Raw genomic sequence first — 21,853 nt, forward strand, 5'->3', positions numbered from 1 at the left:
GTTATCAGATTGTGGTTAATTATCCTTATCAGGTGCTCACACAGCCCCTGAGAGTGAATCCTAAGGTTGTCCTCAACAACAACAAAAAAGATGCAGTTTTGTAATACTAATACCAATGATAATGATAATATCATTTATCTCTGCATCTCATTTCAGATGAACAACAACAACAAAAAAAGGAAGAAAAGAAAAAAGGAAGGGAAGGGAAGAAGACTAGAATTTCCTGGGGGCTGACGGCGTTGTTTGCTATTCCCTGTTGATGTGATATTTAGCACTCTCGCTCGAAAGTAAATTTCATGACAACCAATGGAGTGTAACTTCTAAGTCCATTCGTTGATCGTCGGGGTGCTTGGATATTTGATCAGAACTTCAGGAGGCCATGAAGAGCGATGAGTTAGGAGTAAGTCCAGGTTTAGCGAGGCTTACTTCCCACTGAAGGCGAGACTAAACTTTGACATTCTGACAATCTCGATCCCCAACTCACATCCTCCAGAGTGAGTTAAGTTAATTGCAATGAACCTTCCCAGATCAGCAGATCTCAAGGCGAAGCTTAGTCGCACTTCCTAAAGTGTGCAGTTTACTAAGAAGTAAGCGCCAGGGATTTCCGTGGACCCTGTTTCCAAGGGAATGCGCTTAGGATCGAGTTGCTAGACTGTATATGCATGACAATCTCTCGCCGCTAATGGAAAGTAGGTTCGGTTAGGAAACTGAAATCGGTGGATTTCTCCCTTGACTGGTTTCGAGGTTAACCACATAGTACTCGGGCGCTTTTCTGCTCTCCCTGCCCACTTTTCTTGCTCAAATCCTGGTCTAGACATTGCTGGAGGTACCGGGAGGTGGCGTGGCCACGACTCCCAGAGGAAATCTGTGGCGAATCTGCAGTCGCTTCTGCCTAGTCCCCCAAGTTCTCTGGCTGTGGTTTGTGACTCAGGAGGGAGGAAATATCTCCGGAAATTCCATTTGTAATAAATCTGAGATTCTTTATATCCCGTCCCGCTGTGGATATTCTCGGAAGGTGTTGTTGTTTTATATATATAATGTGCGTAAAGCAAAGCGAAGTTTCTCACCGGCCTATTTTGATTACGAAACGAAACTGGTTCTAAATGGTGCTTCTGCCTGGGTTGTTTGAGTTGATGGTTCATTGTATTTACATGTTATTGATTTTAATCCGCGAAGCGCCTAGAGGACGTGGCTAAAGCCCAAGATAAACATGAAGTCAGATAAATAGATGGAGATGAAGGATCTGTGAAATAATCTCTCTCTTTCCAAAGCGACTGTGGGTCTCAGTCCTGCCACAGGCAAGCGTCAGTTATGCCTCCCCCTCTCCCAGTTTGGTTCACACACTAGTCGATAGCGGAAGAGTTCCCCCCCCCCAAAAAAGTGGAATCTAGAGTAATTCTAATCGCAATTCATGTCTGTATGCACCTTGCTCCAAATATCTGCCCAACCATATTCTGTCTTTCTAGATATGTGAACAACGGGCGAGCCGAGGTATCCAGGCCAACAGAACCGAAGTTTTGGGAATGGCACTCGCTTAAATTCCGTCGAACTAAACATGCATCGACTCGGTTGAAACTGATGTCTGTCCTCCTCGCCGGTGAACTCTTGGTGCCAATGGGACTGCCTCCGCTCATGGTCCGCCCTGTGGGAACAGCGGCTTCTTTGCGCTGGGAAAAGCGTTGGGTTCCCTATCCTAAGGAGTTTCCAAGTCAAGAGTGTGTTCCCCTCTGCTGGTGTGGAACAGTTTGAGGCGGACTTGCGTCGGCCCCGAGACCTTACGACTCCACTGGGAAGCCTCGGAGCCTTCCTTAATTCGGTTTCCTCTCCCCAGTGCTTCCTATCCACGCCGCGTTTGCTTTGTACACCCGCTACATCTCACTGCGTGGGGGTGGGGGGGATGTGCATAATGTTGTCGTCTTCCTATTTAAGAAATAGTAGTCGATTCTTTAATTGTATGATTCGAGGGGTCGATTGCGTTTGCGCGTCATACCAAACGACAGTTCTGAAGCAAGGAGCCTCCTTTGTTGTCCGATGAGTCGGGCAGGTCCTCCTCGAGGCCGCCTTGGAGGTGCAGGAATCCCGAGAAGCCGATGTTACAGGTGTAGGAATGTATTTAGGCACTAGGAGAGTATCTATTATTTAGCTATATCCATTCCTACAAAAGGCATATTCGTAGCTCACATCTGACTCCCCAACCCTTCTGAAGTTCAGGGTGAATCCAGACGACCATATATCATCACCAGGTAAAACGGTCGTCTGGATCCACCCCAAATCTTCGCTATGTTGATTGTACTGCTATGGACTTCTAGACCTGGCTGCCATCCATGACCGTTTTACTCCGAAGTAGTCGCATTCGAGTTATTGGACCAAGCCAGGAAACGCTGCCTTTGGAGCGTGGTAGCTCACGAGTGGCAGTTCCAAAAAGCCATTCCCTTGAGTGCAAAACTGCAGTCTTATGCACACTTTCCGGACGTCAAGATCCATTGAACTCCGTGGGACTTACTGCTCAGTAGATATGCATAAGATTGCAGTGTAATGTCTGCAAGCCTAGAGGAGAGTCAGAGGTAAACGGAGTCCCTTCAAATGCGATCTACATATGAGGGGACGAAGCTGCAGTGCCAGAAAGAGGAAATCGTAATATCTATACCTGTATCTATATCTATAGCTATATCCACAATGTTTCCCTATATCCACCACTATTCCCTCTTCTCCATCAGGCCTAACGCCGGTGAGCACACACACACCACCCAAATTATTGAGCGTCATTGTCTTTCATGCTTAAGGCCCCGAAGAGTTATGCCCCTTCCTCTGCCAGCTCCCATCACCCCTAAACATTGGCAGTGCTGACCCAGGGGTTGATGGGAAGAGGAGAGCATATCTGGAGACCACATCTGGAAAGCACCGCGTTGGTTACCCTTGATGTAGAGCTGCGTGAGATGAACTAATGTTTTGGCCAAGGCAGCGTATGAACTGATGGCGACGAGGAAGGAAACTGCATCTGACTGCCCTGTGGAAGGTCTGTCTGCGGTGTTGCATCTGCGACGGCCCCTTCAGAGGGGAAGGGCCCTGGCTCAGGTCATAGGTTCGACCCCCAGCATCTCTGGGCTAGCAGAGAGCGTGGCCAGTCGCTGCCAGACAGTGCAGACAACAGTGGGCTAATTTGACTAAATACATACACCTCCTGGTTGTGTAAACAAAACAAAACCTCTGTAAGAAGGCAGGTCCTTGTGTCCTTGACACCAGGTAAGGAGCACATCTGTATGAACCGGCCCCAGGTCACTCGTAGGGTTGGTTTCCCATAACTTGGATGAGGTAGGAATACAAATCTGGTCATCCTCCTTTTCCCAAGTTCAAGGAGAGGCGCCCACGAGCGCCCTTGCCAATCAAACAGAGGCCACTGGTTGGACAGCTTGGTGCCATTCAGTACCGATAAGGAAACAGAGACGAATCGGCATTACGTCCTGGTTCATTTTCGCTAGTGTTATTATTCTTTATTGACTTTTTAAGTTTCACTACGCACAACAGCCACAAACAAAACTACCCGCCTCCCCCAAAATAGGAAAGGCGGAAAAAACCCAGTAAAGTCCTACTCCACCTGCGAAATAAGGACATGATCCAACCAATATTAAACACTTTTTTGAAGCGTTCCTGGAGAGATTTAGAAGTAAGTCCCCTGACAGGTCAACAGGGCGTTATCCCAAGTACGCATGGCCGCTTTGAGCACTTGCTGAAATTCCCCCGTTAAAATGGCCAGAACTTTAAATCAGCCAGTTGTTGCTGGGCAATGCCTTAAGTATCCTATTTTCTTTTGCAAAGCTATTAGACGTCGTGCTTATTTTAGCGGGACACAGCCGCCTATTAACCTGGACGCTGTCGAACCGGAGTCATTGGAGTTCAGATATACTGTATATCCGGCCAGCTGCAATTCCCCATCCGTTCACAAGGTCCAGGGGCTCTCGACGGTTTTCGGTGCCGGTTCCAAATCACGTTGGAAGCCCAAGCCACAGAGGGGGTCACTTCGATTTTCCACGGCTGTATTTAGAAAACGTCTGCAGACTCTTGGTAAACTCTCTTAATCGCTCAGTTGACTAAAGGTCGTTCCAATAAGGCAACAAACAGTAAAGATATACAGTCAAGTGTTTTATAGATATGAACGTGATATTCTTATTTGGCACGTCTCGTCTAAACGAAGCACTGGCTCATCCTGCTCCGATTACTCCGAAGTAAGGCCGAATGAATTCCTTTGGGATTTCTTTCAAGGGCGGATGATTCCGCCATTGCTGCAACTGGAGAGGGGCTTGGTCGGCCTCATCTGCGGAATTCTCCCGGCAAACTCAGGAAACGGTCTTCTGCTGAGTCAGATCATTGGTCCATGGAATTCAGTATCGTCTGTACTGACTGGCAGCGGCTCTCCAGGGTTATAGACAGCGACTATTCCCTGCGGTGCTTGGAGATGCTTTTCTACTGAGCTACGGCCTTTGGACGCATTTAATTATGGGGGCCTACTCAGTTTTGCTTTTTTGCAAGACTCGACCGTGCAAACTTCTAGCGCCTACTGAGAAGTCAACCCCCACTGAGAGAAATGGAACTTTCTCCCGGACAAGTGAGCCCAAGACTGCAGTTTCGCAATTCCTAAGCCCGTCTGCTCCGAGGCAAGTCATTCTAAGGACTGCAGCTCCACACTGTCTTCACCCGAGTAACGATTTCCAGTGGGTTAGCTGTGTCAGTTTGTTGCTGCTGCTGCAGCAGCGAATGAGCAAAGAGTCACGTAGCATCCTAAGCATTAACCCATTTCCGAGGGCACGAGCAGTCCACTTAATCAGATGCTGCTTTTGCTTCTAGGATAGGCACGCATAAAATTGCACGGGCAGTTACCTAAGCGGCCTATTGCTAAGGAATACAGAAAATGGATTGCTTGTAAGTGAACTTTAATACATTCGGTACATGAGATCTGTATTAAGTTGATCACTCTTCCAGCAGCACGTACTGAGGTCCTATAATTCCTATTTACAGAAAGAATAAAGGCCTAAATCATTATGTGTGAGCCCAGCATTTTCGAGAGCCACATATACGCCTTGCTTTGTGTTTCTTTCAGAATCAGAGACTCAGCAAAGGGCTCTGGTTGCTATTTTGATTGAAGCTGTCGTTAAAATCTCCTTTATTGGGATGACAATTCTTCTGCAGTGTAATCCTAGCCAGGTGTCTTCAGAAGAGCAAATCCCGCCGAGCTGAATGACGTTTACGCCCAGGCAAATGCAGTACAAGGCCGGCAGCAGCCTACATATATCGACCCAGATACGGAATCAAGAAGAAACCATTGCAACAAGACCCAAAAGCAAACGCCTTTTCTGTGTCTGATAATGAGTGGGAATGAGGATGGGCTGCTTGCTGGCTTCAGGGTTATTGTAGATGCTTTATTTCCTTTATTCCTATACCCTTTGGTCCTCAGGTGGGAACCTGGAAAATGCTTTAGCTCAGTGGCTCTCAAACTTTTCTCTCTGGGCCACACTTTCAGAATGAAAATTTGCTGGCGCCACACCAAATTTTTAATTGAGGAAAAATACCTTGGGTGGGTGGGAGAAACACCTTCTAGCAGTGCTTAATTTTGAAAATACATGTCTCTCTATCCATATTCTGCAGTTTTCTTTTTTTTAAATCTCCCCTCCACATTTGCCAGCCCCTCCTGCCACACCCTTTGAGAACCGATGCCTTAGCTCCATAAAGGCAAAAGCGTTGGACAGGGACCGTCGCCGCCTTGTCCGGCTTTGCTGCCCTGCGCAGGCTGCGGTCCTGGATCAAATGCCTGCCAGTAACCATGCTCCCAGCCACTGTGAAGATACCACTGCGAGGCAGCCTTGGGTCCAGCGTGCTCCCAGAATAGGGGTGTGTTTGTTACGCACACACACACACACACACACAGAGAGAGAGAGAGAGAGAGAGAATCGTTTCCACTTCGGGCGGAGTTGGCCCCCAAAGTAGGGCAGATGCACCTTTTCTCGTGGCTGCACAGGGAGGGGGCGGGAGGACGGCTTGGATTTCTCCAGCCGTCCAGCGTGGAGACTAATTTGCTTGCATTGGCGCAGGATCCAGCGCTCCTTCCCAGGTACCCGCCCCTCCTCATCTCGGGCATCTCTCTCTCTCCCCTCCCCTCCGCGCTCCAGCCCGCGTCAGCCCTATAATAGGCTGTTGTCTGCAGCGGCGCTGGGGCGGAGAAAGGAGAAGGGGCTCCTCGGAGGAGGCCGCGCCTTCGAGCAAGCGGACGCGGCGCGCTCGGCTGCCTGGCCTCACTCCGCAGGGAGGTCCTCGGTGGCGACTGCGGCCAGACGCGCGGGCGGCCCTCGGGGGAGACCGGCCGCGCCCCGCCTTGCTTCCTTCCGAGGGGGATTCGAAGAAGGGGCTTGGCGCCCCGAGGCCGCCAGGATGGTCTCTGCCTCCGCCAGGCCTGCGCGCGTCCGGGAAGGAGAGGCGTCCGGGGAGAGGTCGCGCTGAGGGTTGCGCCGCGGAGCCGGGCCGAGGAGGGACCAGGCTCCCGGGGGCCGCGCAGAGCGATGCAGCACCCGCTGGAGCTGGGCGCCGCCGCGCACTATTTCCCCGCCGACCCCTTCGTCGACCACCGATCGCACCGCTACCGGAGTTTTATGATCGAGGAGATCCTGACGGACCACCCGGACGCCAAGGGCTCTGCCCCGGCAGGAGAGCTGCTCAAGTTCGGCGTGAAAGCGCTGCTCTCGGCGCGGCCCTACCACAGCCCCCTAGGTAGGTCTGTGGGCAGGTGGGTGAACCGAATCCCGTCCCTCCCCGGATCGAGCTGTTTGTGGGGCGTGAGGGGGGGGGCGGGAGAGCTCGGCTGCCCCCCTGGAGAGGGAAGGTGGGGACTGAAACGGAAATAAATAGAGGTGGACCTTCTTTTGTCCGCGCGCAAAGAGCTGCTTGGACGCTGCTTTTCCCCCTTTCCCTGTTCAAGGTCAACTCTCCCCGCCTGGAAGCTCCACCGATCTGCTTCTCCTTCCATCTTTGGCCGAGGGGGCGGCGGGTGCCTTGGGGGCAGGGAGCTGGCGCGCGAGGGACAGTGAAACTCTGCTCTCGGGGTAGTTTCAGCACTCCGACCCCGCCCCCCCCCCCAGTATGGAGAAGTCGAGGCAAGTCCCACCTCTTTCAAAGGGAGCAGATCTCCGTCGAACATGGCTAAGGCTTCACGGATCAGGGCCTCGGGTAATCTTTGGCTGCGATCCCCAAAGACACGCGCGCCTTTCGTTCCGTGGAAATCTAGGGGACCCGCTCCCCAAAGGGCTGGCACGCCAGAGCTGTAGCTCAAGAAATGGACGGGCCTGTGGCACAGCAAAGTCTTACGTTAGTGGGGATTTTTCCCGAGTAAGACTACAGTAACACATAACAACTGCCGTCCTTGATACACTAAACTAGGGAGTAATCTCCCGTAAGCTTCGTGGTGCTGATACGTTTTACTTAATTAACTTTCCCCCAGAAACGGAGATGCAAGTTTGTTGTCTTTGAGAGGGTCAGCGTGTCCCGCCACCCATACCCGTAAATAACACAATTCGGAAGATTCCTATTCCGATCCATGTAGATCGGTTTGAATAAGTAAGTTCAGAGTTTTGGCGTGCGCGCGTGTGCTGGGTCCAGGCAAGGCGAAAGGAAACAACCCGATCCACAACCCATTTAATTTGATGCCTTTAGGCAAGCAGTTGTTTCCACTGGCATGACATCAAAGGAAAGGGAATGGATTTAAGGCAGCAGTCTTGTGTTCCCTGAGCTTTTGGGGCTGTGGGGTGCAGGGGGGAGGACACGCGTTTTGGTTTATGAAGGCCCGTTGAGGTCGGTGACACTTACTTCGGAGTAAACTGGGACGAGATCCGGCCTCTCTTTGACACCCCCGCCCCCTCCCTTGTGTCCAGATGAATCTACTGCTGGCAGAGATAGCAGAGCCGGTGTTATGGGTGGGTCTTGCAATAAAAAGATCCCAAGATCCTGCGGAATGGCATGGAGGGAAAGAGTCGAGGCTTGCACCGCGAGAGCCGCGGCCTGGACGCGAGGGGCGAAGGGGAAAGGTATTGAACTCTAGTTGCTCCGAACTAACTCCCTTGTGGTCTAGGACCTCTTCCTCCCGGGTAACCGGCGGAGGGAGCCAGTTTGGGCGCTGGGGTGGGTGCTCCGCTTCGCTTCACGCCCGATTGGACCAACCCCAAGCTTTCGATGCAGGACGGCTCAGTCGTCAACCTCCAGAGCACCAAAAACTGGGAAGGATTCTTCCAAAAATGGGGTCCTCGCGTGGCAGCGCACTGCTCCCTAAGAGAGCGAGCCTGAACCCCCTACAATGCAAGTGGGGAGTGAAACGGCCCTTCTTGCGAGGGAGAGCCGCTTCAGGCCCACCCCAACCTCCCACCCCGCTCTCCTCAGCAGCATTAGATCAACCGCCCATGTTTCTACGAGTGGTATTGCTTTCTTTTGTTTTGTTTTCAAAGTAACCGTATCCAAATGCGTAAAATGTTTCCTTTGCGTGCCATTCCGTCTTGTAGAGCGGGCCTTTGGACCTCGCAGTCTTGCTCTCGCCTTCCGGTATCTCTTTGCTGTGCCCCCAAACTTGAAATGGCGCCTCCATGACAAACGTGTGTGTGATATTTCTCTGTAGAAGATCCCTTTTCATCCGAGGACGGGTTTTCTTGCCCCTGGTTCCCCCACCCGGGCCTTCTAGAACCAAACTTACTCTCCTTTTGCAATCTGCTTGGAAACCAGGTGGGGCTAGACGCGTAAACCTTACAGTTTATTGGCGGAGCTCTGTGTGTGAGAGAGAGGCCTGCACAGACCAGGCTCTCAAGCCGGAAGGATTCCGAGAGAGTCTTTCCTTTCCCTCTTCAGTGCAAAACGGTTCCCTTTTCGGACTCCAGCGCAGATCAAATTTGCATCCCCCCGCGAGCGCTGAGCTGACGCGGGACCAAGCCCATCGATTTCAAAGGCCTTTCATGGGGCTGCGTTTGGCCGAACCTCTTTTGCTTTTTTAAAAAATCCTGACTTGACATGCAATAGCAGAGCGATCGGTGGGAAAATGTATAATATATCTTATCTGTATTTCCCATGACTTCAGGGAAGGGGAAGGGATAGGCCACAAAATGTTAATGAGGATCCGAGGGCGCAGAAAAAGCAGATTAACAGCATAACCCTCTGCACATTTACAGAGTACATCAGCCCAGCGGGGCTTATATGCAAAGGATCATAGCCTTATAAATCCAGCTATTTTCTCTTAGCCGGGTAGTGCTTCGCACGAGGCCTACGATTAAGACAAGCATAACACGATCGCCAACGGATCTTCAAAACAGAGTAAGGAGATAGCAACGGAATTGCCAAAAAGAAAAGTTTACATAAGTGTTCTGCGCGCTGAATTCACACGCCCTCCCCTTTTCTATTTGAATATGTCTGTCTTCAAACACTGGCCTCAGAAATTATCATTTAGGTCTCATTTTATGTCAGGAGTGGAATTCGGATCCGATACAGCCCCCCCGGGCCATCAGAGGGTCATCTGCGGTTGGAGTTTTTTTGCCTAGGGGTAGCTCTTTCTCCGACTCTGTAGGAGCAAATGGTCCCACCGTTAGAGAAAGCAGCCCAGGATGGGCTTTCTAAAACAAAACCAAAAGACCCAGTCGGACGTGCTGGCCCGGTAAAGCATTTGAGCCCACGTCGGCTGTTTATTTTGGGGCCTCTTCCGCGGGGACTAGATCCTTGTAAACGCTGCGCGCAAACGCCTAACAAGCCAGTGGTGGCAGCAGGCGCGTTTCGATCTGCTCGTGCTCCCTGCGGGGTGATCCGCTTGCCTTCAAGGCCCTTCTTCGACCTACCAACAAAGGCGGCGGAATGGGTTCGGTTTGCCAAGCAGGAAGCCGCTGCGCCTTGATTTAAGCCGAAGTAGGGTGGGTCCGAGAGTCCCTTTTGGAGAGAAACGTCGTGGATGTTCCAAAAGAGACACGCGAGTATTCTCTCGCTTCCGCGCCAGGACTCGGAGCGCGCGCTACGGACTCGCCCTTTAGAGTGAAGCGCCACACTCTTGACACCTTTCAGGATCGCAGGCTGAAGAAAATAGGAGCGCGGAGAGGGGCCCGTGGGTCGAAGAGAGCTGCTCACATGGCACTCATTGGGGAGCCTCTTTCTACTCTACCAAGGAAAGAAATCTGAAATTATAAACGATTTGCGTCTTAGTCTATTTTTAACTGATCCCTCTCCCCCGTAGCCTGTATGCATTGGCTCTCGAGCGCTGCCAGCACCTTTCCCCTCCCCGCCCCAAAGTATGCGGAGTGCGGATGAATTTGTAACTCTCAGGCGGATGCAAATGTACCGCCGCCTTTAGAGTTTGCTCAGCAAGATGAAAAAGTACCCCAAAAATGACCTCCTGCCTGGATGGAGCGAATAAAAATTCCTCCACGTTTTTGCGAGGAAATCACTGAAGGCGGCAGGTCTCTTCTGCATGCTTGATAGGGAAGGTAGTTTCATTGAACTCAATGGGGGCTGCTTCTGAGTAAACGTGCATAGGAAGGTGCTGTACAGATATAGATGGATGCGGTGAGTGGAACACTGCATTCCATTACTTTTAATGGGTGAAGATTTAAGCATATGTTGAATTCTCTCCACTCAGTGCTTAATTATGTTTGGATCCTGTCCCTGGTTTGGTTTAGTTTGGGTGGTTTTTTTTTGAGGGGGGGTGTAAGCTATGATGTTTTTGCATTAAACAATGGCTGTCTCAAATCTAGGAAAAGTTGTTTACATCTTTTCATTATTCTATTTTCACTTTTTCATTATGGAGGAAAATGCTGACATTGTCTTAGAAGCTTGATTGACACGCCCTTTAATGTATTTGCATGCAAATTAATGTGTATGTTATGTACAGCTCAGTCCTACACATGTCTACTCAGACGTAAGTTCCATTGACGTCAATAGCATTTACTCCTAGATAAGTGTGTTTTGAGAATCTAGCTTTAATCTAAATATCGGGTTACATTTCCATTGCCTTGAGAATCGGCCTATGAAAGTGGAATAAATTTAGATTCCATTTTAAATCCTATTCATAAGCTGCTAGACAAAAGACTTTCCAAAATCAGAGCAGTAGGCTATATATCAATCTCTATTTATCACCTGTTTTATGGGAAATACTGAGTTACTGCTTCACTAAATAGATTTCCACAAACATGGAAATAGTTTTTGAGCAACAGTATATACAGACTGCATGTAGTGTCTTGAATTCTTTTAAGAAAAGGTTTTCACCCGTTTGCTAGACGCATTGCTTGAAAGTAAATTTCGGTAAAATCGAAGGGACTTGTTTTGTCTAATATTGTGCTTCCAATGTTATTTATTTATTTATTTTAAAAAAACTATTCCTGGTGCTCATATGATTCGAAAATACTGTAAATATTTTAGCAGCAGCAATTTTTCCTTTCTTTCCAAACGATAGAATATGTTCTACTGCTCTTCAGGGAAAACTAAATATAAAATATGATCACTGGGAGCAGAATGCTAGATACACAAGCTGCTGAATAAAACGGCAAAATTTTCAAAGAAGTCAATTTCTGCCGCTGTCTTAAAGCTTTACAGTGGTAGTGCCATCCTAAAAACATGCAAACAAGCGCAACTTGCGAGTAAGTCCCATAATCGAAGTATTACCAAATAGGACGTTACCTAAATTCGACTGACGTCATCGACGTCTATTTACAGCACAGGAAGCGCCTAATTCACCTTCGTCATAATCAATGGAAGTTTCGATTTAATTTGTTTACGATTGAAATGGCAAAACCACTGAAATCACCAGGGCGCTAGTTTCCTTGGAAATAGCTTTCGGATAAATACAGCAGCTGAGGATCGAAAGTTAAACCAGTTTAGTTATGGAAAATTGGCAGGATGGCTGATGGGACTTACAGGAAAGGAATCCTTCCCTGTCGATCTCTCCTGCTCTCACCCCCCACCTCCACTTTCGATACCCAATCGCTTTGGATCTAGGCGCACTTTAAGAGGCGCTCTCATTACTCGGCTCTCCTTCCCAGCGCCCTCCAGTAAACCTCCGAGTGGCTGGATTGGGCTGCGGGAGTATCGCTAGCCAGTGCGCGAGAAATCGTGCAACCTGCCCCTATTCACCCTTAAGCCAGAATCAGACACGCTTAGACTTAATCCTAAATCAGCCTGGAAGGAAAAGATCGCGCTGAACGATTTCCCGCGCTCCTGCAGTCTAATCCCAACCTCGTTTACTCGGAAGTAATGCAGTTTAGTTAAATGCGTCTTAACTGCCAAGTAAATACGTTCATTATTATAAACCCCAGCTGCTCCTATTTCCACCCACTGCCTCCTCCTGGCTGGCACTCGGACACCTCCTAGCCAAGAGACTCCCCGTTTCACATCCAGCTTCGTCCTGCCAGATTGAGTTGAAGGGGGAGCAGCAGGAGCGCAACCGTAGACCTCAAGGTTCTGAGTGCAGGTCCCGCTCCTCCCCGAGGCTTCCTCGGTGATCTGGAGGCAGTGACTCTAATATTCTACCTCACCTGGGTGGGGAGATGAAATGCGGGACCTACCTGCCGCGCAGGTCACCCAGAGCTCCCTTGAGAAAAGCTGACATGCAAATAAAGGAAATACAGATATAAATCAAGCGATTCGAGATCTCAGAGGGTTCTTAGCTTCTTTACCACCTTAGAGGCCTGGAGAGACCTTACCTCTGTTTTAGGACTCTATTAATAATCTGCCAGCCACATGATGGGAGTTGTAACCTAGCGAGGTCTTAGAAGGGCACTGTCTGCCCCAGCGCAATCCCTGCAGTAAAGATCTTTGTGGAGAGCAGATTTATAGTGATCCAAGTGGTATGCCCGAATACCAGTTTCTGGGCGTCCCAAGCGGGGCGAGTGCTGTACTCACGTCCTGCTCGTGCGCTCGCTGGTTAAGGCGACTCTGGGTACAGGATGCTAGCTGCACTATCTGGGCCTTGGGCCTGATCCGGCAGGGCTCTTCCTGTGACAATACCTCTGTGTGCCATCGCGCCACGGGAAGCCATAATTAATCTGCTCCCCTTTAAAGCGCCACAAGGCTTCTTTTGTCTGTGGGTAAGGAAAAATCCCCTGAAGAGTGGCCGGAGAGTACCGAGCCGATGAATCTGCCAGGCGCGACAGCAAGCTTTCTTCCCCGGGATCTTTGTCCTGACGCTTTCCTGCTTCCAAACGCAGCTATCTCGGAAGTGGGGAGCGGGCAAGGGTGCTAGAGCTTGGCTGGTCGTCGAGGATTCTCTCCCCCCACCCGGCTGTTGACTCTCAATCTCTCTCTTTTTGTTTTCAGCGGTGCTGAAGGCTGAGCAGGCGGCGGTTTTCAAGTTCCCGCTGGCGCCTCTGGGCTGCTCAGGCCTGAGCTCGGCGCTGCTAGCGGCGGGCTCCGGGCTCCAGGGCGGCTCGGGGCCTCCTCACCTGCCCCTCGAGCTGCACCTCCGCGGGAAGTTGGAGCCGGGGACTCCGGAGGCGGGAGGAAAAGCCAAGAAAGGCCGTCGGAGCCGCACCGTCTTCACCGAGCTGCAGCTGATGGGCCTGGAGAAGCGCTTCGAGAAGCAGAAATACCTCTCCACGCCCGACAGGTGGGCCCTCGCCCAGGGAGAGGGGGGAAACGGGAGCCCTGGGAGTGGGAGTTAGAGGGCCCCCCCCCCGGACAGTACACGGTAGTAGGGATCGTTGTGGGGTGGGTGAGAGGAATCCTATCGGCTTGCCTTCCTGTCAAAAGAGAGAGGGAGAGCGCACGTTGAGAAAGCCAGCTCGGGAAATCTTCCCCGCGGATTCTTACAGGTGTCAGGATCAGTTCCCCCAGTCCCCACCAGAGCTCAAAGTCCGCAAAGGCAGGCCCTCCGCGAACGACCCCACCTGGGCAAGCCTCCGACCCCCGCTGAACCCTTCTTCCCCACAATGGGGATGGGGGTCCAAACCCGGAATGAGTCCATTCTTCCTTTGGCCGCCGTTTATCCAGCAGGACAGCACCGAGGGTGGTTTCCCACATCACTGCAAGATTTAATTGTGTGCGCAGGAGGGTACTGAGGCCCCCAGCTTGCATTTTGGGTTTGCTTATTGGTGATGCACCAGACATTGCAGTGTGGAATACTAGATAGGTATATATAACCTTTCTTTCTGAAAAGGACAACATAACTAATCATTCATGAAGCTCCCTGGACGGACCTGATAAATTGCTTATTTATTTCTTTTCTTTAGCGAGCCAACCTCTCAGGGTCGTCATATTTGCTCACTTTATATACGAAAATGCTGCGCTCCCAGAACTAGAGGTCCTGGCCCTATTAAAGAGGGTGGATGGTGGGCGTAGAGGGGAAGGGATGGTGAGTGGAAAGCGCCGCAGTTTGCGCGCAAGGGAAGGAGGATCTGGAGATAGAGATCTCGAGCCACGTGCGCCCTCTCTTCTCTTCCCTGTAGGATAGATTTGGCGGAATCCCTGGGCCTGAGTCAACTACAGGTGAAAACTTGGTACCAAAATAGGCGAATGAAATGGAAGAAAATAGTAAGTGTGCTTTCTGGAAGTTCAACCATTTAAATCGGTGTGTCCCCCCCTTTCACCCCATGTACTTAGATAGGCAACCGCTGAAAAACACACTGTCCCAGCCAAATGGCTTTTCTTGACCTCCTAGGAAAGGGAGAAAGAAGGCGCCTGGAATATAATGGCAGATGTTTGTTTTCTCTCCTCCTGCCTGTCTCCAAGTACCGGTGTCACCTGGACGCATCCACCCCAGGCGCAAAGGAAAGAAAATGCTAGTCATTTGCAACCCTTTCCTCTGTAGGAAAAGTAATACGCCCCCCCCCCCCCAACCCACAGATTTCCTAAGGCTGCGAACAGAAAGGGCTCCTTCCAAGGGTGGAGAACCTCGATCCACCAGACGTTTTAGACCACAACTCCTATCAGTTCCAGGCAGCATGGCTAATGATCAGGAATGATGCGAGTTGTAGTCCAACTCGGACTGCAGTATACAGCGCCCGGAACAAGCACTACGGAAAGCGATAGGGCCCATCTCATTGGACTGTGGCACAGTCAAAGATTGTACCTTTGCCATTGCTCCAACCCGACTCAAACCTTCAGGGCTTCCCCGGGCAAAACGTACTCTTGGCAGGGAAGAGCCAGTCGACCCCACTTCCACGGTCCCATGATGTATAAGAAGGACTCAGGATTCAAAGCTGATCCTCCTCACTGCGCCCCCTCCCATTGCTGGCAGAAAGCCTGACACTGGTGATCTGTGGGATTGATAGACCCATGGATTACTCGTGGATTTCAATGTGGCGTTCTAATGGGATGGTAATCGGTGCAGCTTTGTCCACACCGATGCCTTCAACCTGCTGTTATCCCAGAACAAGACCTTGCCTGGGATATTCAAGGGACGGAGAGGCTGTCCTGTTCCTCACGTGCAATTTGAACGAGATGATGTCAGATTGAATTTGGGCTGTTTAAAACCAGTCTCTCCTACTCTGTTCCTGACCGCAACTTTAAAGTCCAGATAGATAGTTGATCGATCTTACTTACACCCCGATTCTCACAACAGGAATGTGGGAAACAAACTCATTGAAGTAAGTGGGGCCTGACACACATTCACGGTGATTTATTATTAGTCTTATTCCATCGGTGTGCACGGAGCACTACAAAGGAACATTAGACAACTTGGGGAGACACCCAGAGGAAAGGAAAAGCTGGAGAGGCAAGTGTAAAGGAATAATAATAATAATAATAATAATTTATTGTGTTTGCATACTGCCCTTCCTACTGAAAGAGCGCAGGGCAACGCGGAGCGTTTTAGAAAAACCTGACCTTTAAATCAAATCAGTCAATTAAATAAATATTAATCCCACTCTTTCCTCCCAAAGGAACCCAAAGTAGTCTAAACACCCGGACAGTGCAGAACTTAAACCATAGTATGGAAAAGCAGCACCAAACTAACATGGCTGATATGCTCAAACACAGTTAGTACTGGCAGTGCACATTGCAATTGCATTTGCGCGCAGTAGTTAAGAAGAAAGCGGCAGCCTTGTACGCCTTCCAGAGCTCATAGGACTCCAACTCCCATCAGCCCCCGTCAGCATGGCCAATGGCCAGGAATGATGGGAATCGTAGTCCAGCGACCTCTGGAAAGCCACATGTCCACCATCCCGGAAATTCTACTGGGAAGAAATCCTGTGGATCCTGTACAGGATTGCAGTGCAGTTGTCTTTTACGGAGTGAGGGTCTCTTGTCGTGGCCTCCAGCATCCGTCAGACATCATCTGGCAAAAACAGGGGGGCGTTTTGCAGCGTCCTTTAGGCGGAAATCCTGTGCCTGTTCACCCGGGGCTTATTTTAGAGCAGGCATACCTAGGAATGTGATGCGGAGGGCCACAGGTTAGGCACCCCTGATCTAAACTCCTGGAGAAGCTCCAATTGTAAGCAGAAGTACTCCTATAAAACAAACCAGCACGGATCTTTCCTGGTTAGGAACTGGTGCTCTGAGTGAGGGCACAGATCCAGCAGCCAAGGCGATCCTCTCTGTTAACCTCGCTCCTCTGCAGCAGGATAGTGACCCTTACTTGCTGCCTGAAGATGGCCACCGGTTTCGGACAAGACTGGTGCTTCTTTAACAGCTGCGCAAGGTAGAAACCCAACGATCTTCTGCGTGGAGAACAACTTGCTGGAGAAAGGCTCTCCCGCTGGATTTCTGCCTGCCAGGATTCTGTCAAAAGCGCAGGATTTCTGCAGGAAAAAACCAAACCCAGACAGTCCTAGTGGACCCACTGGATCGCGCAAGCCAGGTGGAGGGTCAGGGTCGGTGTAAAAATCCTGGGGAACCGATGCTTATTAGAAATCAGGAGCTTTTTTTTTTTTTTACTTTGAATTTCCCTTTTTTAAAAAAATAAAAAGGACGGGTTCCTTATAAGCCTGTAATTCCCCGCCCCCCAGCTGATTAAATTCTCTGGGCCTTCTTGCTTTCTTCTCCCGATTTCCCCCCCCTTTTTTTTCTTTTTTGCAGGTTCTGCAAGGCGGAGGGCTCGAATCTCCCACGAAGCCTAAAGGCCGCCCGAAGAAAAACTCCATTCCTACCAGCGAGCAGCTGACCGAGCAAGAGCGAGCGAAGGAAGCAGAGAAACAAGCGGAAAGCCTGGGCTCCCCCTGCCAAGTCAGCCAAGAGGAATAACGGCGCGCCGCAGGCTGAGGCCTCTCGGCGGGAGTGCCTTGCAACACAGAGACTTACGGTACTGCAAAGGCGGCCGCGGCCGAAGCGCCTTGCTCCTCCATTGAGTGGCCTAAGAGGCTGGATCCGCGACACCTTCGAAATCCTCCCTCTCGCATCCGCGCGCGCCATGTTGGAACCTCCAGCCATTACGGCTTGAACTGCAGGCTTGTGCGCCTTGCCAATCGACTAGTCCTCGCTGAGGCGCTCGCTTGCGCGTACGTGGTTTCTTTAAAAACCAAGTGGATTGCCTGATGCGTAAAGAGGAGTAGGCGCACAAAACAGACGAGGGGCGCGCTACTGACTTTGTTTTTCAGAAGCTGCAGAGTGGAAGAAGATGGGTGGCAAAATGGTTAGTGGACTATTATTCTCAGTTGAATCCGTTGTATTTACTGCGCGTTTGAACTGCCCCCGCCTCCGTCCCTGTTGTACACACGTAAGGAAAACGTCGCCTTCGCGCTGGGTGGGCGTTGGGTGAGAAGGATTTGGGCAGAAGGGGGGCTCTTTTTCTTCTTTCGCTGTCTCAGACACGGGGTGGGGTGGGGTTGGGGGGTCCCGCAAATTATTCGACAGACAGACGCCTCTTACAATCGGTTTTCATTAACATGAAGATATTGATTTTATTTCAATAAAGTATTTTATGGACGACTGGCCTGAGCAATGTCATGCGTTCATTTCCTCAGAACCGTCGAGGCCAGGAATGGGAAACCTAGGCGCCTCCCCGCCCCCCCATAGGAGTCAATGGGGCTTCACCCCCATAAAATATTTGAGGGGTCCTGCGCCACGTTGATGGACATTTCAATTCAAGTGGTGTGCGTGACCACATGTGATTGATTATGCGGGGCGGGGCTTACCTGGGCCCCCAAATATTTAATTCTAGTTGGCCCATGGGTATGACCAGAATTTTTGGTTGGGGGGCAGGCTTTTGTTAAGGGGGGGAAGAACATAATTTGATGGGATGATTGATTGATTGATTGGAAGCAGCTGCCCCCTGCCCCCCTTGGCTACACCCATGCCCCTGCCGCCCCCCCACCAGATGTTGCGCAACTTAAATTTCCCAGCAACCCCAGAAAGCGTGGGAGTTGGATTCCAGCAACAATGGGGCTAGCCTAATAGGAGGATTCCGGAGATTCAATGGACAACTCACGTTCCCCCGAGAGTAATCCTCTCCCTGTTCAATGGGACTAACTCCCAGGGACCTGCGCAAAGGCAGATTTCCTGGGAGCAACTCTCAGGCCACTAATTCGAGGCAATCAGCCGCAGGAAAGACAGTCAAATTCTTAACAGTGTTCGTAGATCAGTTTTCGCAAGAATACAAACCTCCCATTGTTAATACTGTAATGTTAATTGCCACTCACTGTGCTTTCTGCATTTCCTTTCGCTTAGATCTCAGGATTTACGATCAGGACCCCACACTTCATGCATCTGGTGAAGTGGACCGGAGTCTAGGAAAGTACGCCGCAATAAATGCGTTAGTCCTTAAGGTGCCACATGGCTCTTCGTTGCTCTCTTGCGGCAAGACAGACTAGTGGGGCTGCCCTCTTCGAATGAGTTATTGCTCCTCTTTTCCCTTCCTTGTCAGCGCAGCTTCCCAGCTAGAAAGGCTCGTTGCGTAGTTTTTGACCTTCTGTGGTATCAAGCGAAGCGTAAGCTTGACTAAATATAGAGAGCCAAGATCCCTTATAAAGCGAAGCATTTTCTTGGGCTTTTCCTTCAAGGCAACAGTATGCAAACCTTTAAGGCACACAGGTGTCTCCATCCGCTTGCCGCAGGCTTCTGTGATACCCTGAAGCTGGCATACTTTGACACCAAGAAACGAGAGGGCCCAGTCAAAGCTACCATTTAATAGCTGACACTTTAGGCTATGGTCTTAATCAGGCATGTCTGAAGCATGCTCTGTGAACTTCTGTTCACAGAAATCTGTGCACCAAATCTTGCAGAACTTCTCAAGTGAGCGCAAATTAAGCACCCGCTGGACACTCGCGGGTTGAACTCTGCGGTACTGCCATGTGCTGAACTTTGGCTAAAATTTGATCTTGCACTGCTAGTCATTATTTAAAGGCGCTTAATGCTCTCTGTGTTATTCCTGCATTGCAGGGGGTTGGACTAAATGATCCTTCCTTGCGGTCCCTTCCGACTCTACTATTCTATGATTTTATGTTACCTTGTCCTAGTTTTGACTGGGGCTACGTGGAGCTTATTGCCCCAGGAAATGTGGTGCGTGTAGGATCACCGGGCCAGCGTGACAACTGCTGCCCCTGCTTAAAGAATTATCCGCTCTAGCTTGCACACACTTTAAGCTCTGTAGGACTGTCACCTCAGAGCTTCTCCCAAAGTAGTCTACGCAGGTTTGGAAACTGACGTAGGTTTCGAGTTGCCCGCCAGCTATGTGGCGCTACGGGCCAGTGGCGTAGCGTGGGTTGTCAGCACCCGGGGCAAGGCAAGTAATTTGCGCCCTCTAACCCATGGATTTGCGCCCGCTAACCCGTGGATTTGCGCCCCCTAACCCTAACCCCCAGATGTTGCGCCGGTGCGGCCGCCCCCCCTGCATCCCCCACGCTACGCCACTGCTACGGGCTGCTCCGGCTGTCGGATCCAGCGGAGGATGGAGGCCGGTGCGCAATCCGAGCCGCGTTTTCCAACAGCAGCCAGCTGCCTTAGGACTGGAGGCTGGCTGGCAGGGCGTGTATGGAGTTGCAGGATGAGCCGCTTTCCCCGTCGCTTGTTCCCACCTGCTGGAAGCCGAGCTCTGTGGAGAGGGGCCCTAATCCAGTTCTGAAGTACATCGGGACTTCTCGCAGCTAAAGGCGGGCTGCGGGCGGGGGAAACAGAGGCTGCGATCCTTAAAAAAAACCTCTTTCCTGAGAGTGAGCCCAGTTATCCGTGTACAGGATCGGGCTGCTCAGAGCTGTACTACTTTTAGTGCCCGTTTTTAATTCTACTTGTAAACAATATTTCCTCCAAGGAGTGCCTCCTCCCCTCAGGTTATCTTTAGGACCACCCTGCGAGGTAGGCTAGCCCGAAAGAATGGCTCAGTGAGTTTTATGGTTGAGGAGGGATTTGAATCTGGATCTTTCCTATCTCTGATCTAACCACTCCGCTGCTTCTCCCTAACAGCCTGAACCCAAAGCTCAGATGCCAGCCGCCGCCATCTCAATAGGGCGCTGCCAACCGAGCGCATGTGGGATTCAGGCTGGCCTGCAGTTAAATCTTGTCAGCCAAATGAAACTGGGTGGCGGTGGCCACCCTGCACATACGTGTTTATTCGGAAGCCGGTTGGTGTTTGGCGAGGCTTATTCCCAAGGAAGCGTGCCTAGTAGGATTGAGACTGATCGGCGCTGGGCTGCCCGGCCCTGTCATTGGGCAGAGGGAGGGAGCGGCCTTAGGTGAACTGCAGAAAAATGCTGGAGGGCGGAGCGGTATGCCTCGCAACCTGCCTGCCCTGCTTCTCCTCGAGCTGGCCTCCTGCCCCACAGGAAGATTTCCGTGCCAGTGTGGGGTGGGCGCGGATGGGGGAGGGTGGTATTGCCCTTCGCCTCAGCATTCATGGTAAGTGTGTCGGAATAGACTTGTTCATAGGAGCCTAGCCTTCAGGCACACCCGGAAGGAGAAGTACTTCAGGCACAAGAGTGACTTAAAGCCAGGACTTTTGATCAGAGTGGTCGGTGGAGATATAAAAGTAATTAAGACCCGCCCCGCCTCACTACTGCTGCAGCCCCACTCGCCATCAATGCTCTGTTCATCTCATGACTTCAGCCTTGACTCCTGAAGTCCCTGGTTATAAATTAAAAGTACAGGTGTCTAGGACTGCGGCAGTCGCTCCTGGCCCTCGTATTCGTGACTATTCGGGAGTTTCCATTGGGATCAGTCACAGCCTGACGATGCCTTTCCCTCTGCAATTTTATGATTCGTGTATTTAGTATATTTATATCCCGCCTTTCTCCCAAGTTGGGATTCAAGGCGGCTTACAACATTTAAAAACGTCGTTGTAAAATACAGAATGAGAAAAACAAACTCGTTAAGAACAATAAGAACACCGGAAGACATTTAAAACCAGCTGCCAAAATAGTTTGCCCCGACAGCACTAAGTTCCGCAGAGTTTAATGGGACTTACTACTAGGGAAGTGTGCATAGGTCAGATTAGTGCTCCTCTTTAGGCGACTTTTACATAGGCGAGGCTTCCCGTGCTGAATGGGAAACCGCAATTCCGCGACTCTACACCCCAATTCCTCCAGCATATTTTACTCGGAAGTCCCATTTAGTTCAGCGGAAAGGGCGCTTCGGAAGATTAAGCTCTTCTAGAGAAATAAATACTTCTAAAATCAGCACATCTGGATTTTAATTAAAACTAGTGCCCCAATCCAGCGCATATTTTTGGGGAAACTAAATGCTGCCAGCAGCTGATTACAGCAGGAGGATTCCGCCGCTTTAAAATGTGATGGAATCCGAGCTGAATGCGAGGACATTCTTTGGTTTGAATGGGGCCACCAGCCTTGATTCGTGGCCCTTGGAAGGAGAAGGTGAAAAACCAGGGCCGGCTCCTGTCATGTCAGACAGCATCGTCTTCTGAGGAGAGTTGGTGATGGCTTTCAAAAAAGATGCCAACCTGATCAGAACAGGTGAAAGCAGTGGTGGAGCTCAGGTT

At 50.7% G+C, this 21,853-nt stretch overlaps 1 protein-coding gene across 1 annotated transcript; it reads left to right on the forward strand.

The window, feature by feature from the left end:
* Positions 1–6,271: 6,271 nt before the first annotated feature.
* Positions 6,272–17,858, forward strand: BARX1 (BARX homeobox 1). Its single transcript, XM_083727266.1, has 4 exons — positions 6,272–6,756; positions 13,312–13,600; positions 14,439–14,523; positions 17,008–17,858. The coding sequence occupies exons 1-4, from the start codon at positions 6,549–6,551 to the stop codon at positions 17,170–17,172; spliced, it is 747 nt and encodes a 248-aa protein (XP_083583392.1). The 5' UTR covers positions 6,272–6,548; the 3' UTR covers positions 17,173–17,858.
* The last annotated feature ends 3,995 nt before the right edge of the window (positions 17,859–21,853 follow it).

Source organism: Podarcis gaigeae, assembly GCF_964106915.1.
Source record: "Podarcis gaigeae genome assembly, chromosome: 2".
Classification (NCBI taxonomy): domain Eukaryota; kingdom Metazoa; phylum Chordata; class Lepidosauria; order Squamata; family Lacertidae; genus Podarcis; species Podarcis gaigeae.

Excerpts from the sequence above, each read along its gene's own strand:
- BARX1 (XM_083727266.1), top strand. The coding sequence starts at position 6,549 with ATGCAGCACCCGCTGGAGCTGGGCGCCGCCGCGCACTATTTCCCCGCC. Across the intron at positions 6,757-13,311 it reads GCCCTACCACAGCCCCCTAG|CGGTGCTGAAGGCTGAGCAG; the intron begins GTAGGTCTGTGG and ends TTTTGTTTTCAG. Across the intron at positions 13,601-14,438 it reads TACCTCTCCACGCCCGACAG|GATAGATTTGGCGGAATCCC; the intron begins GTGGGCCCTCGC and ends TCTTCCCTGTAG.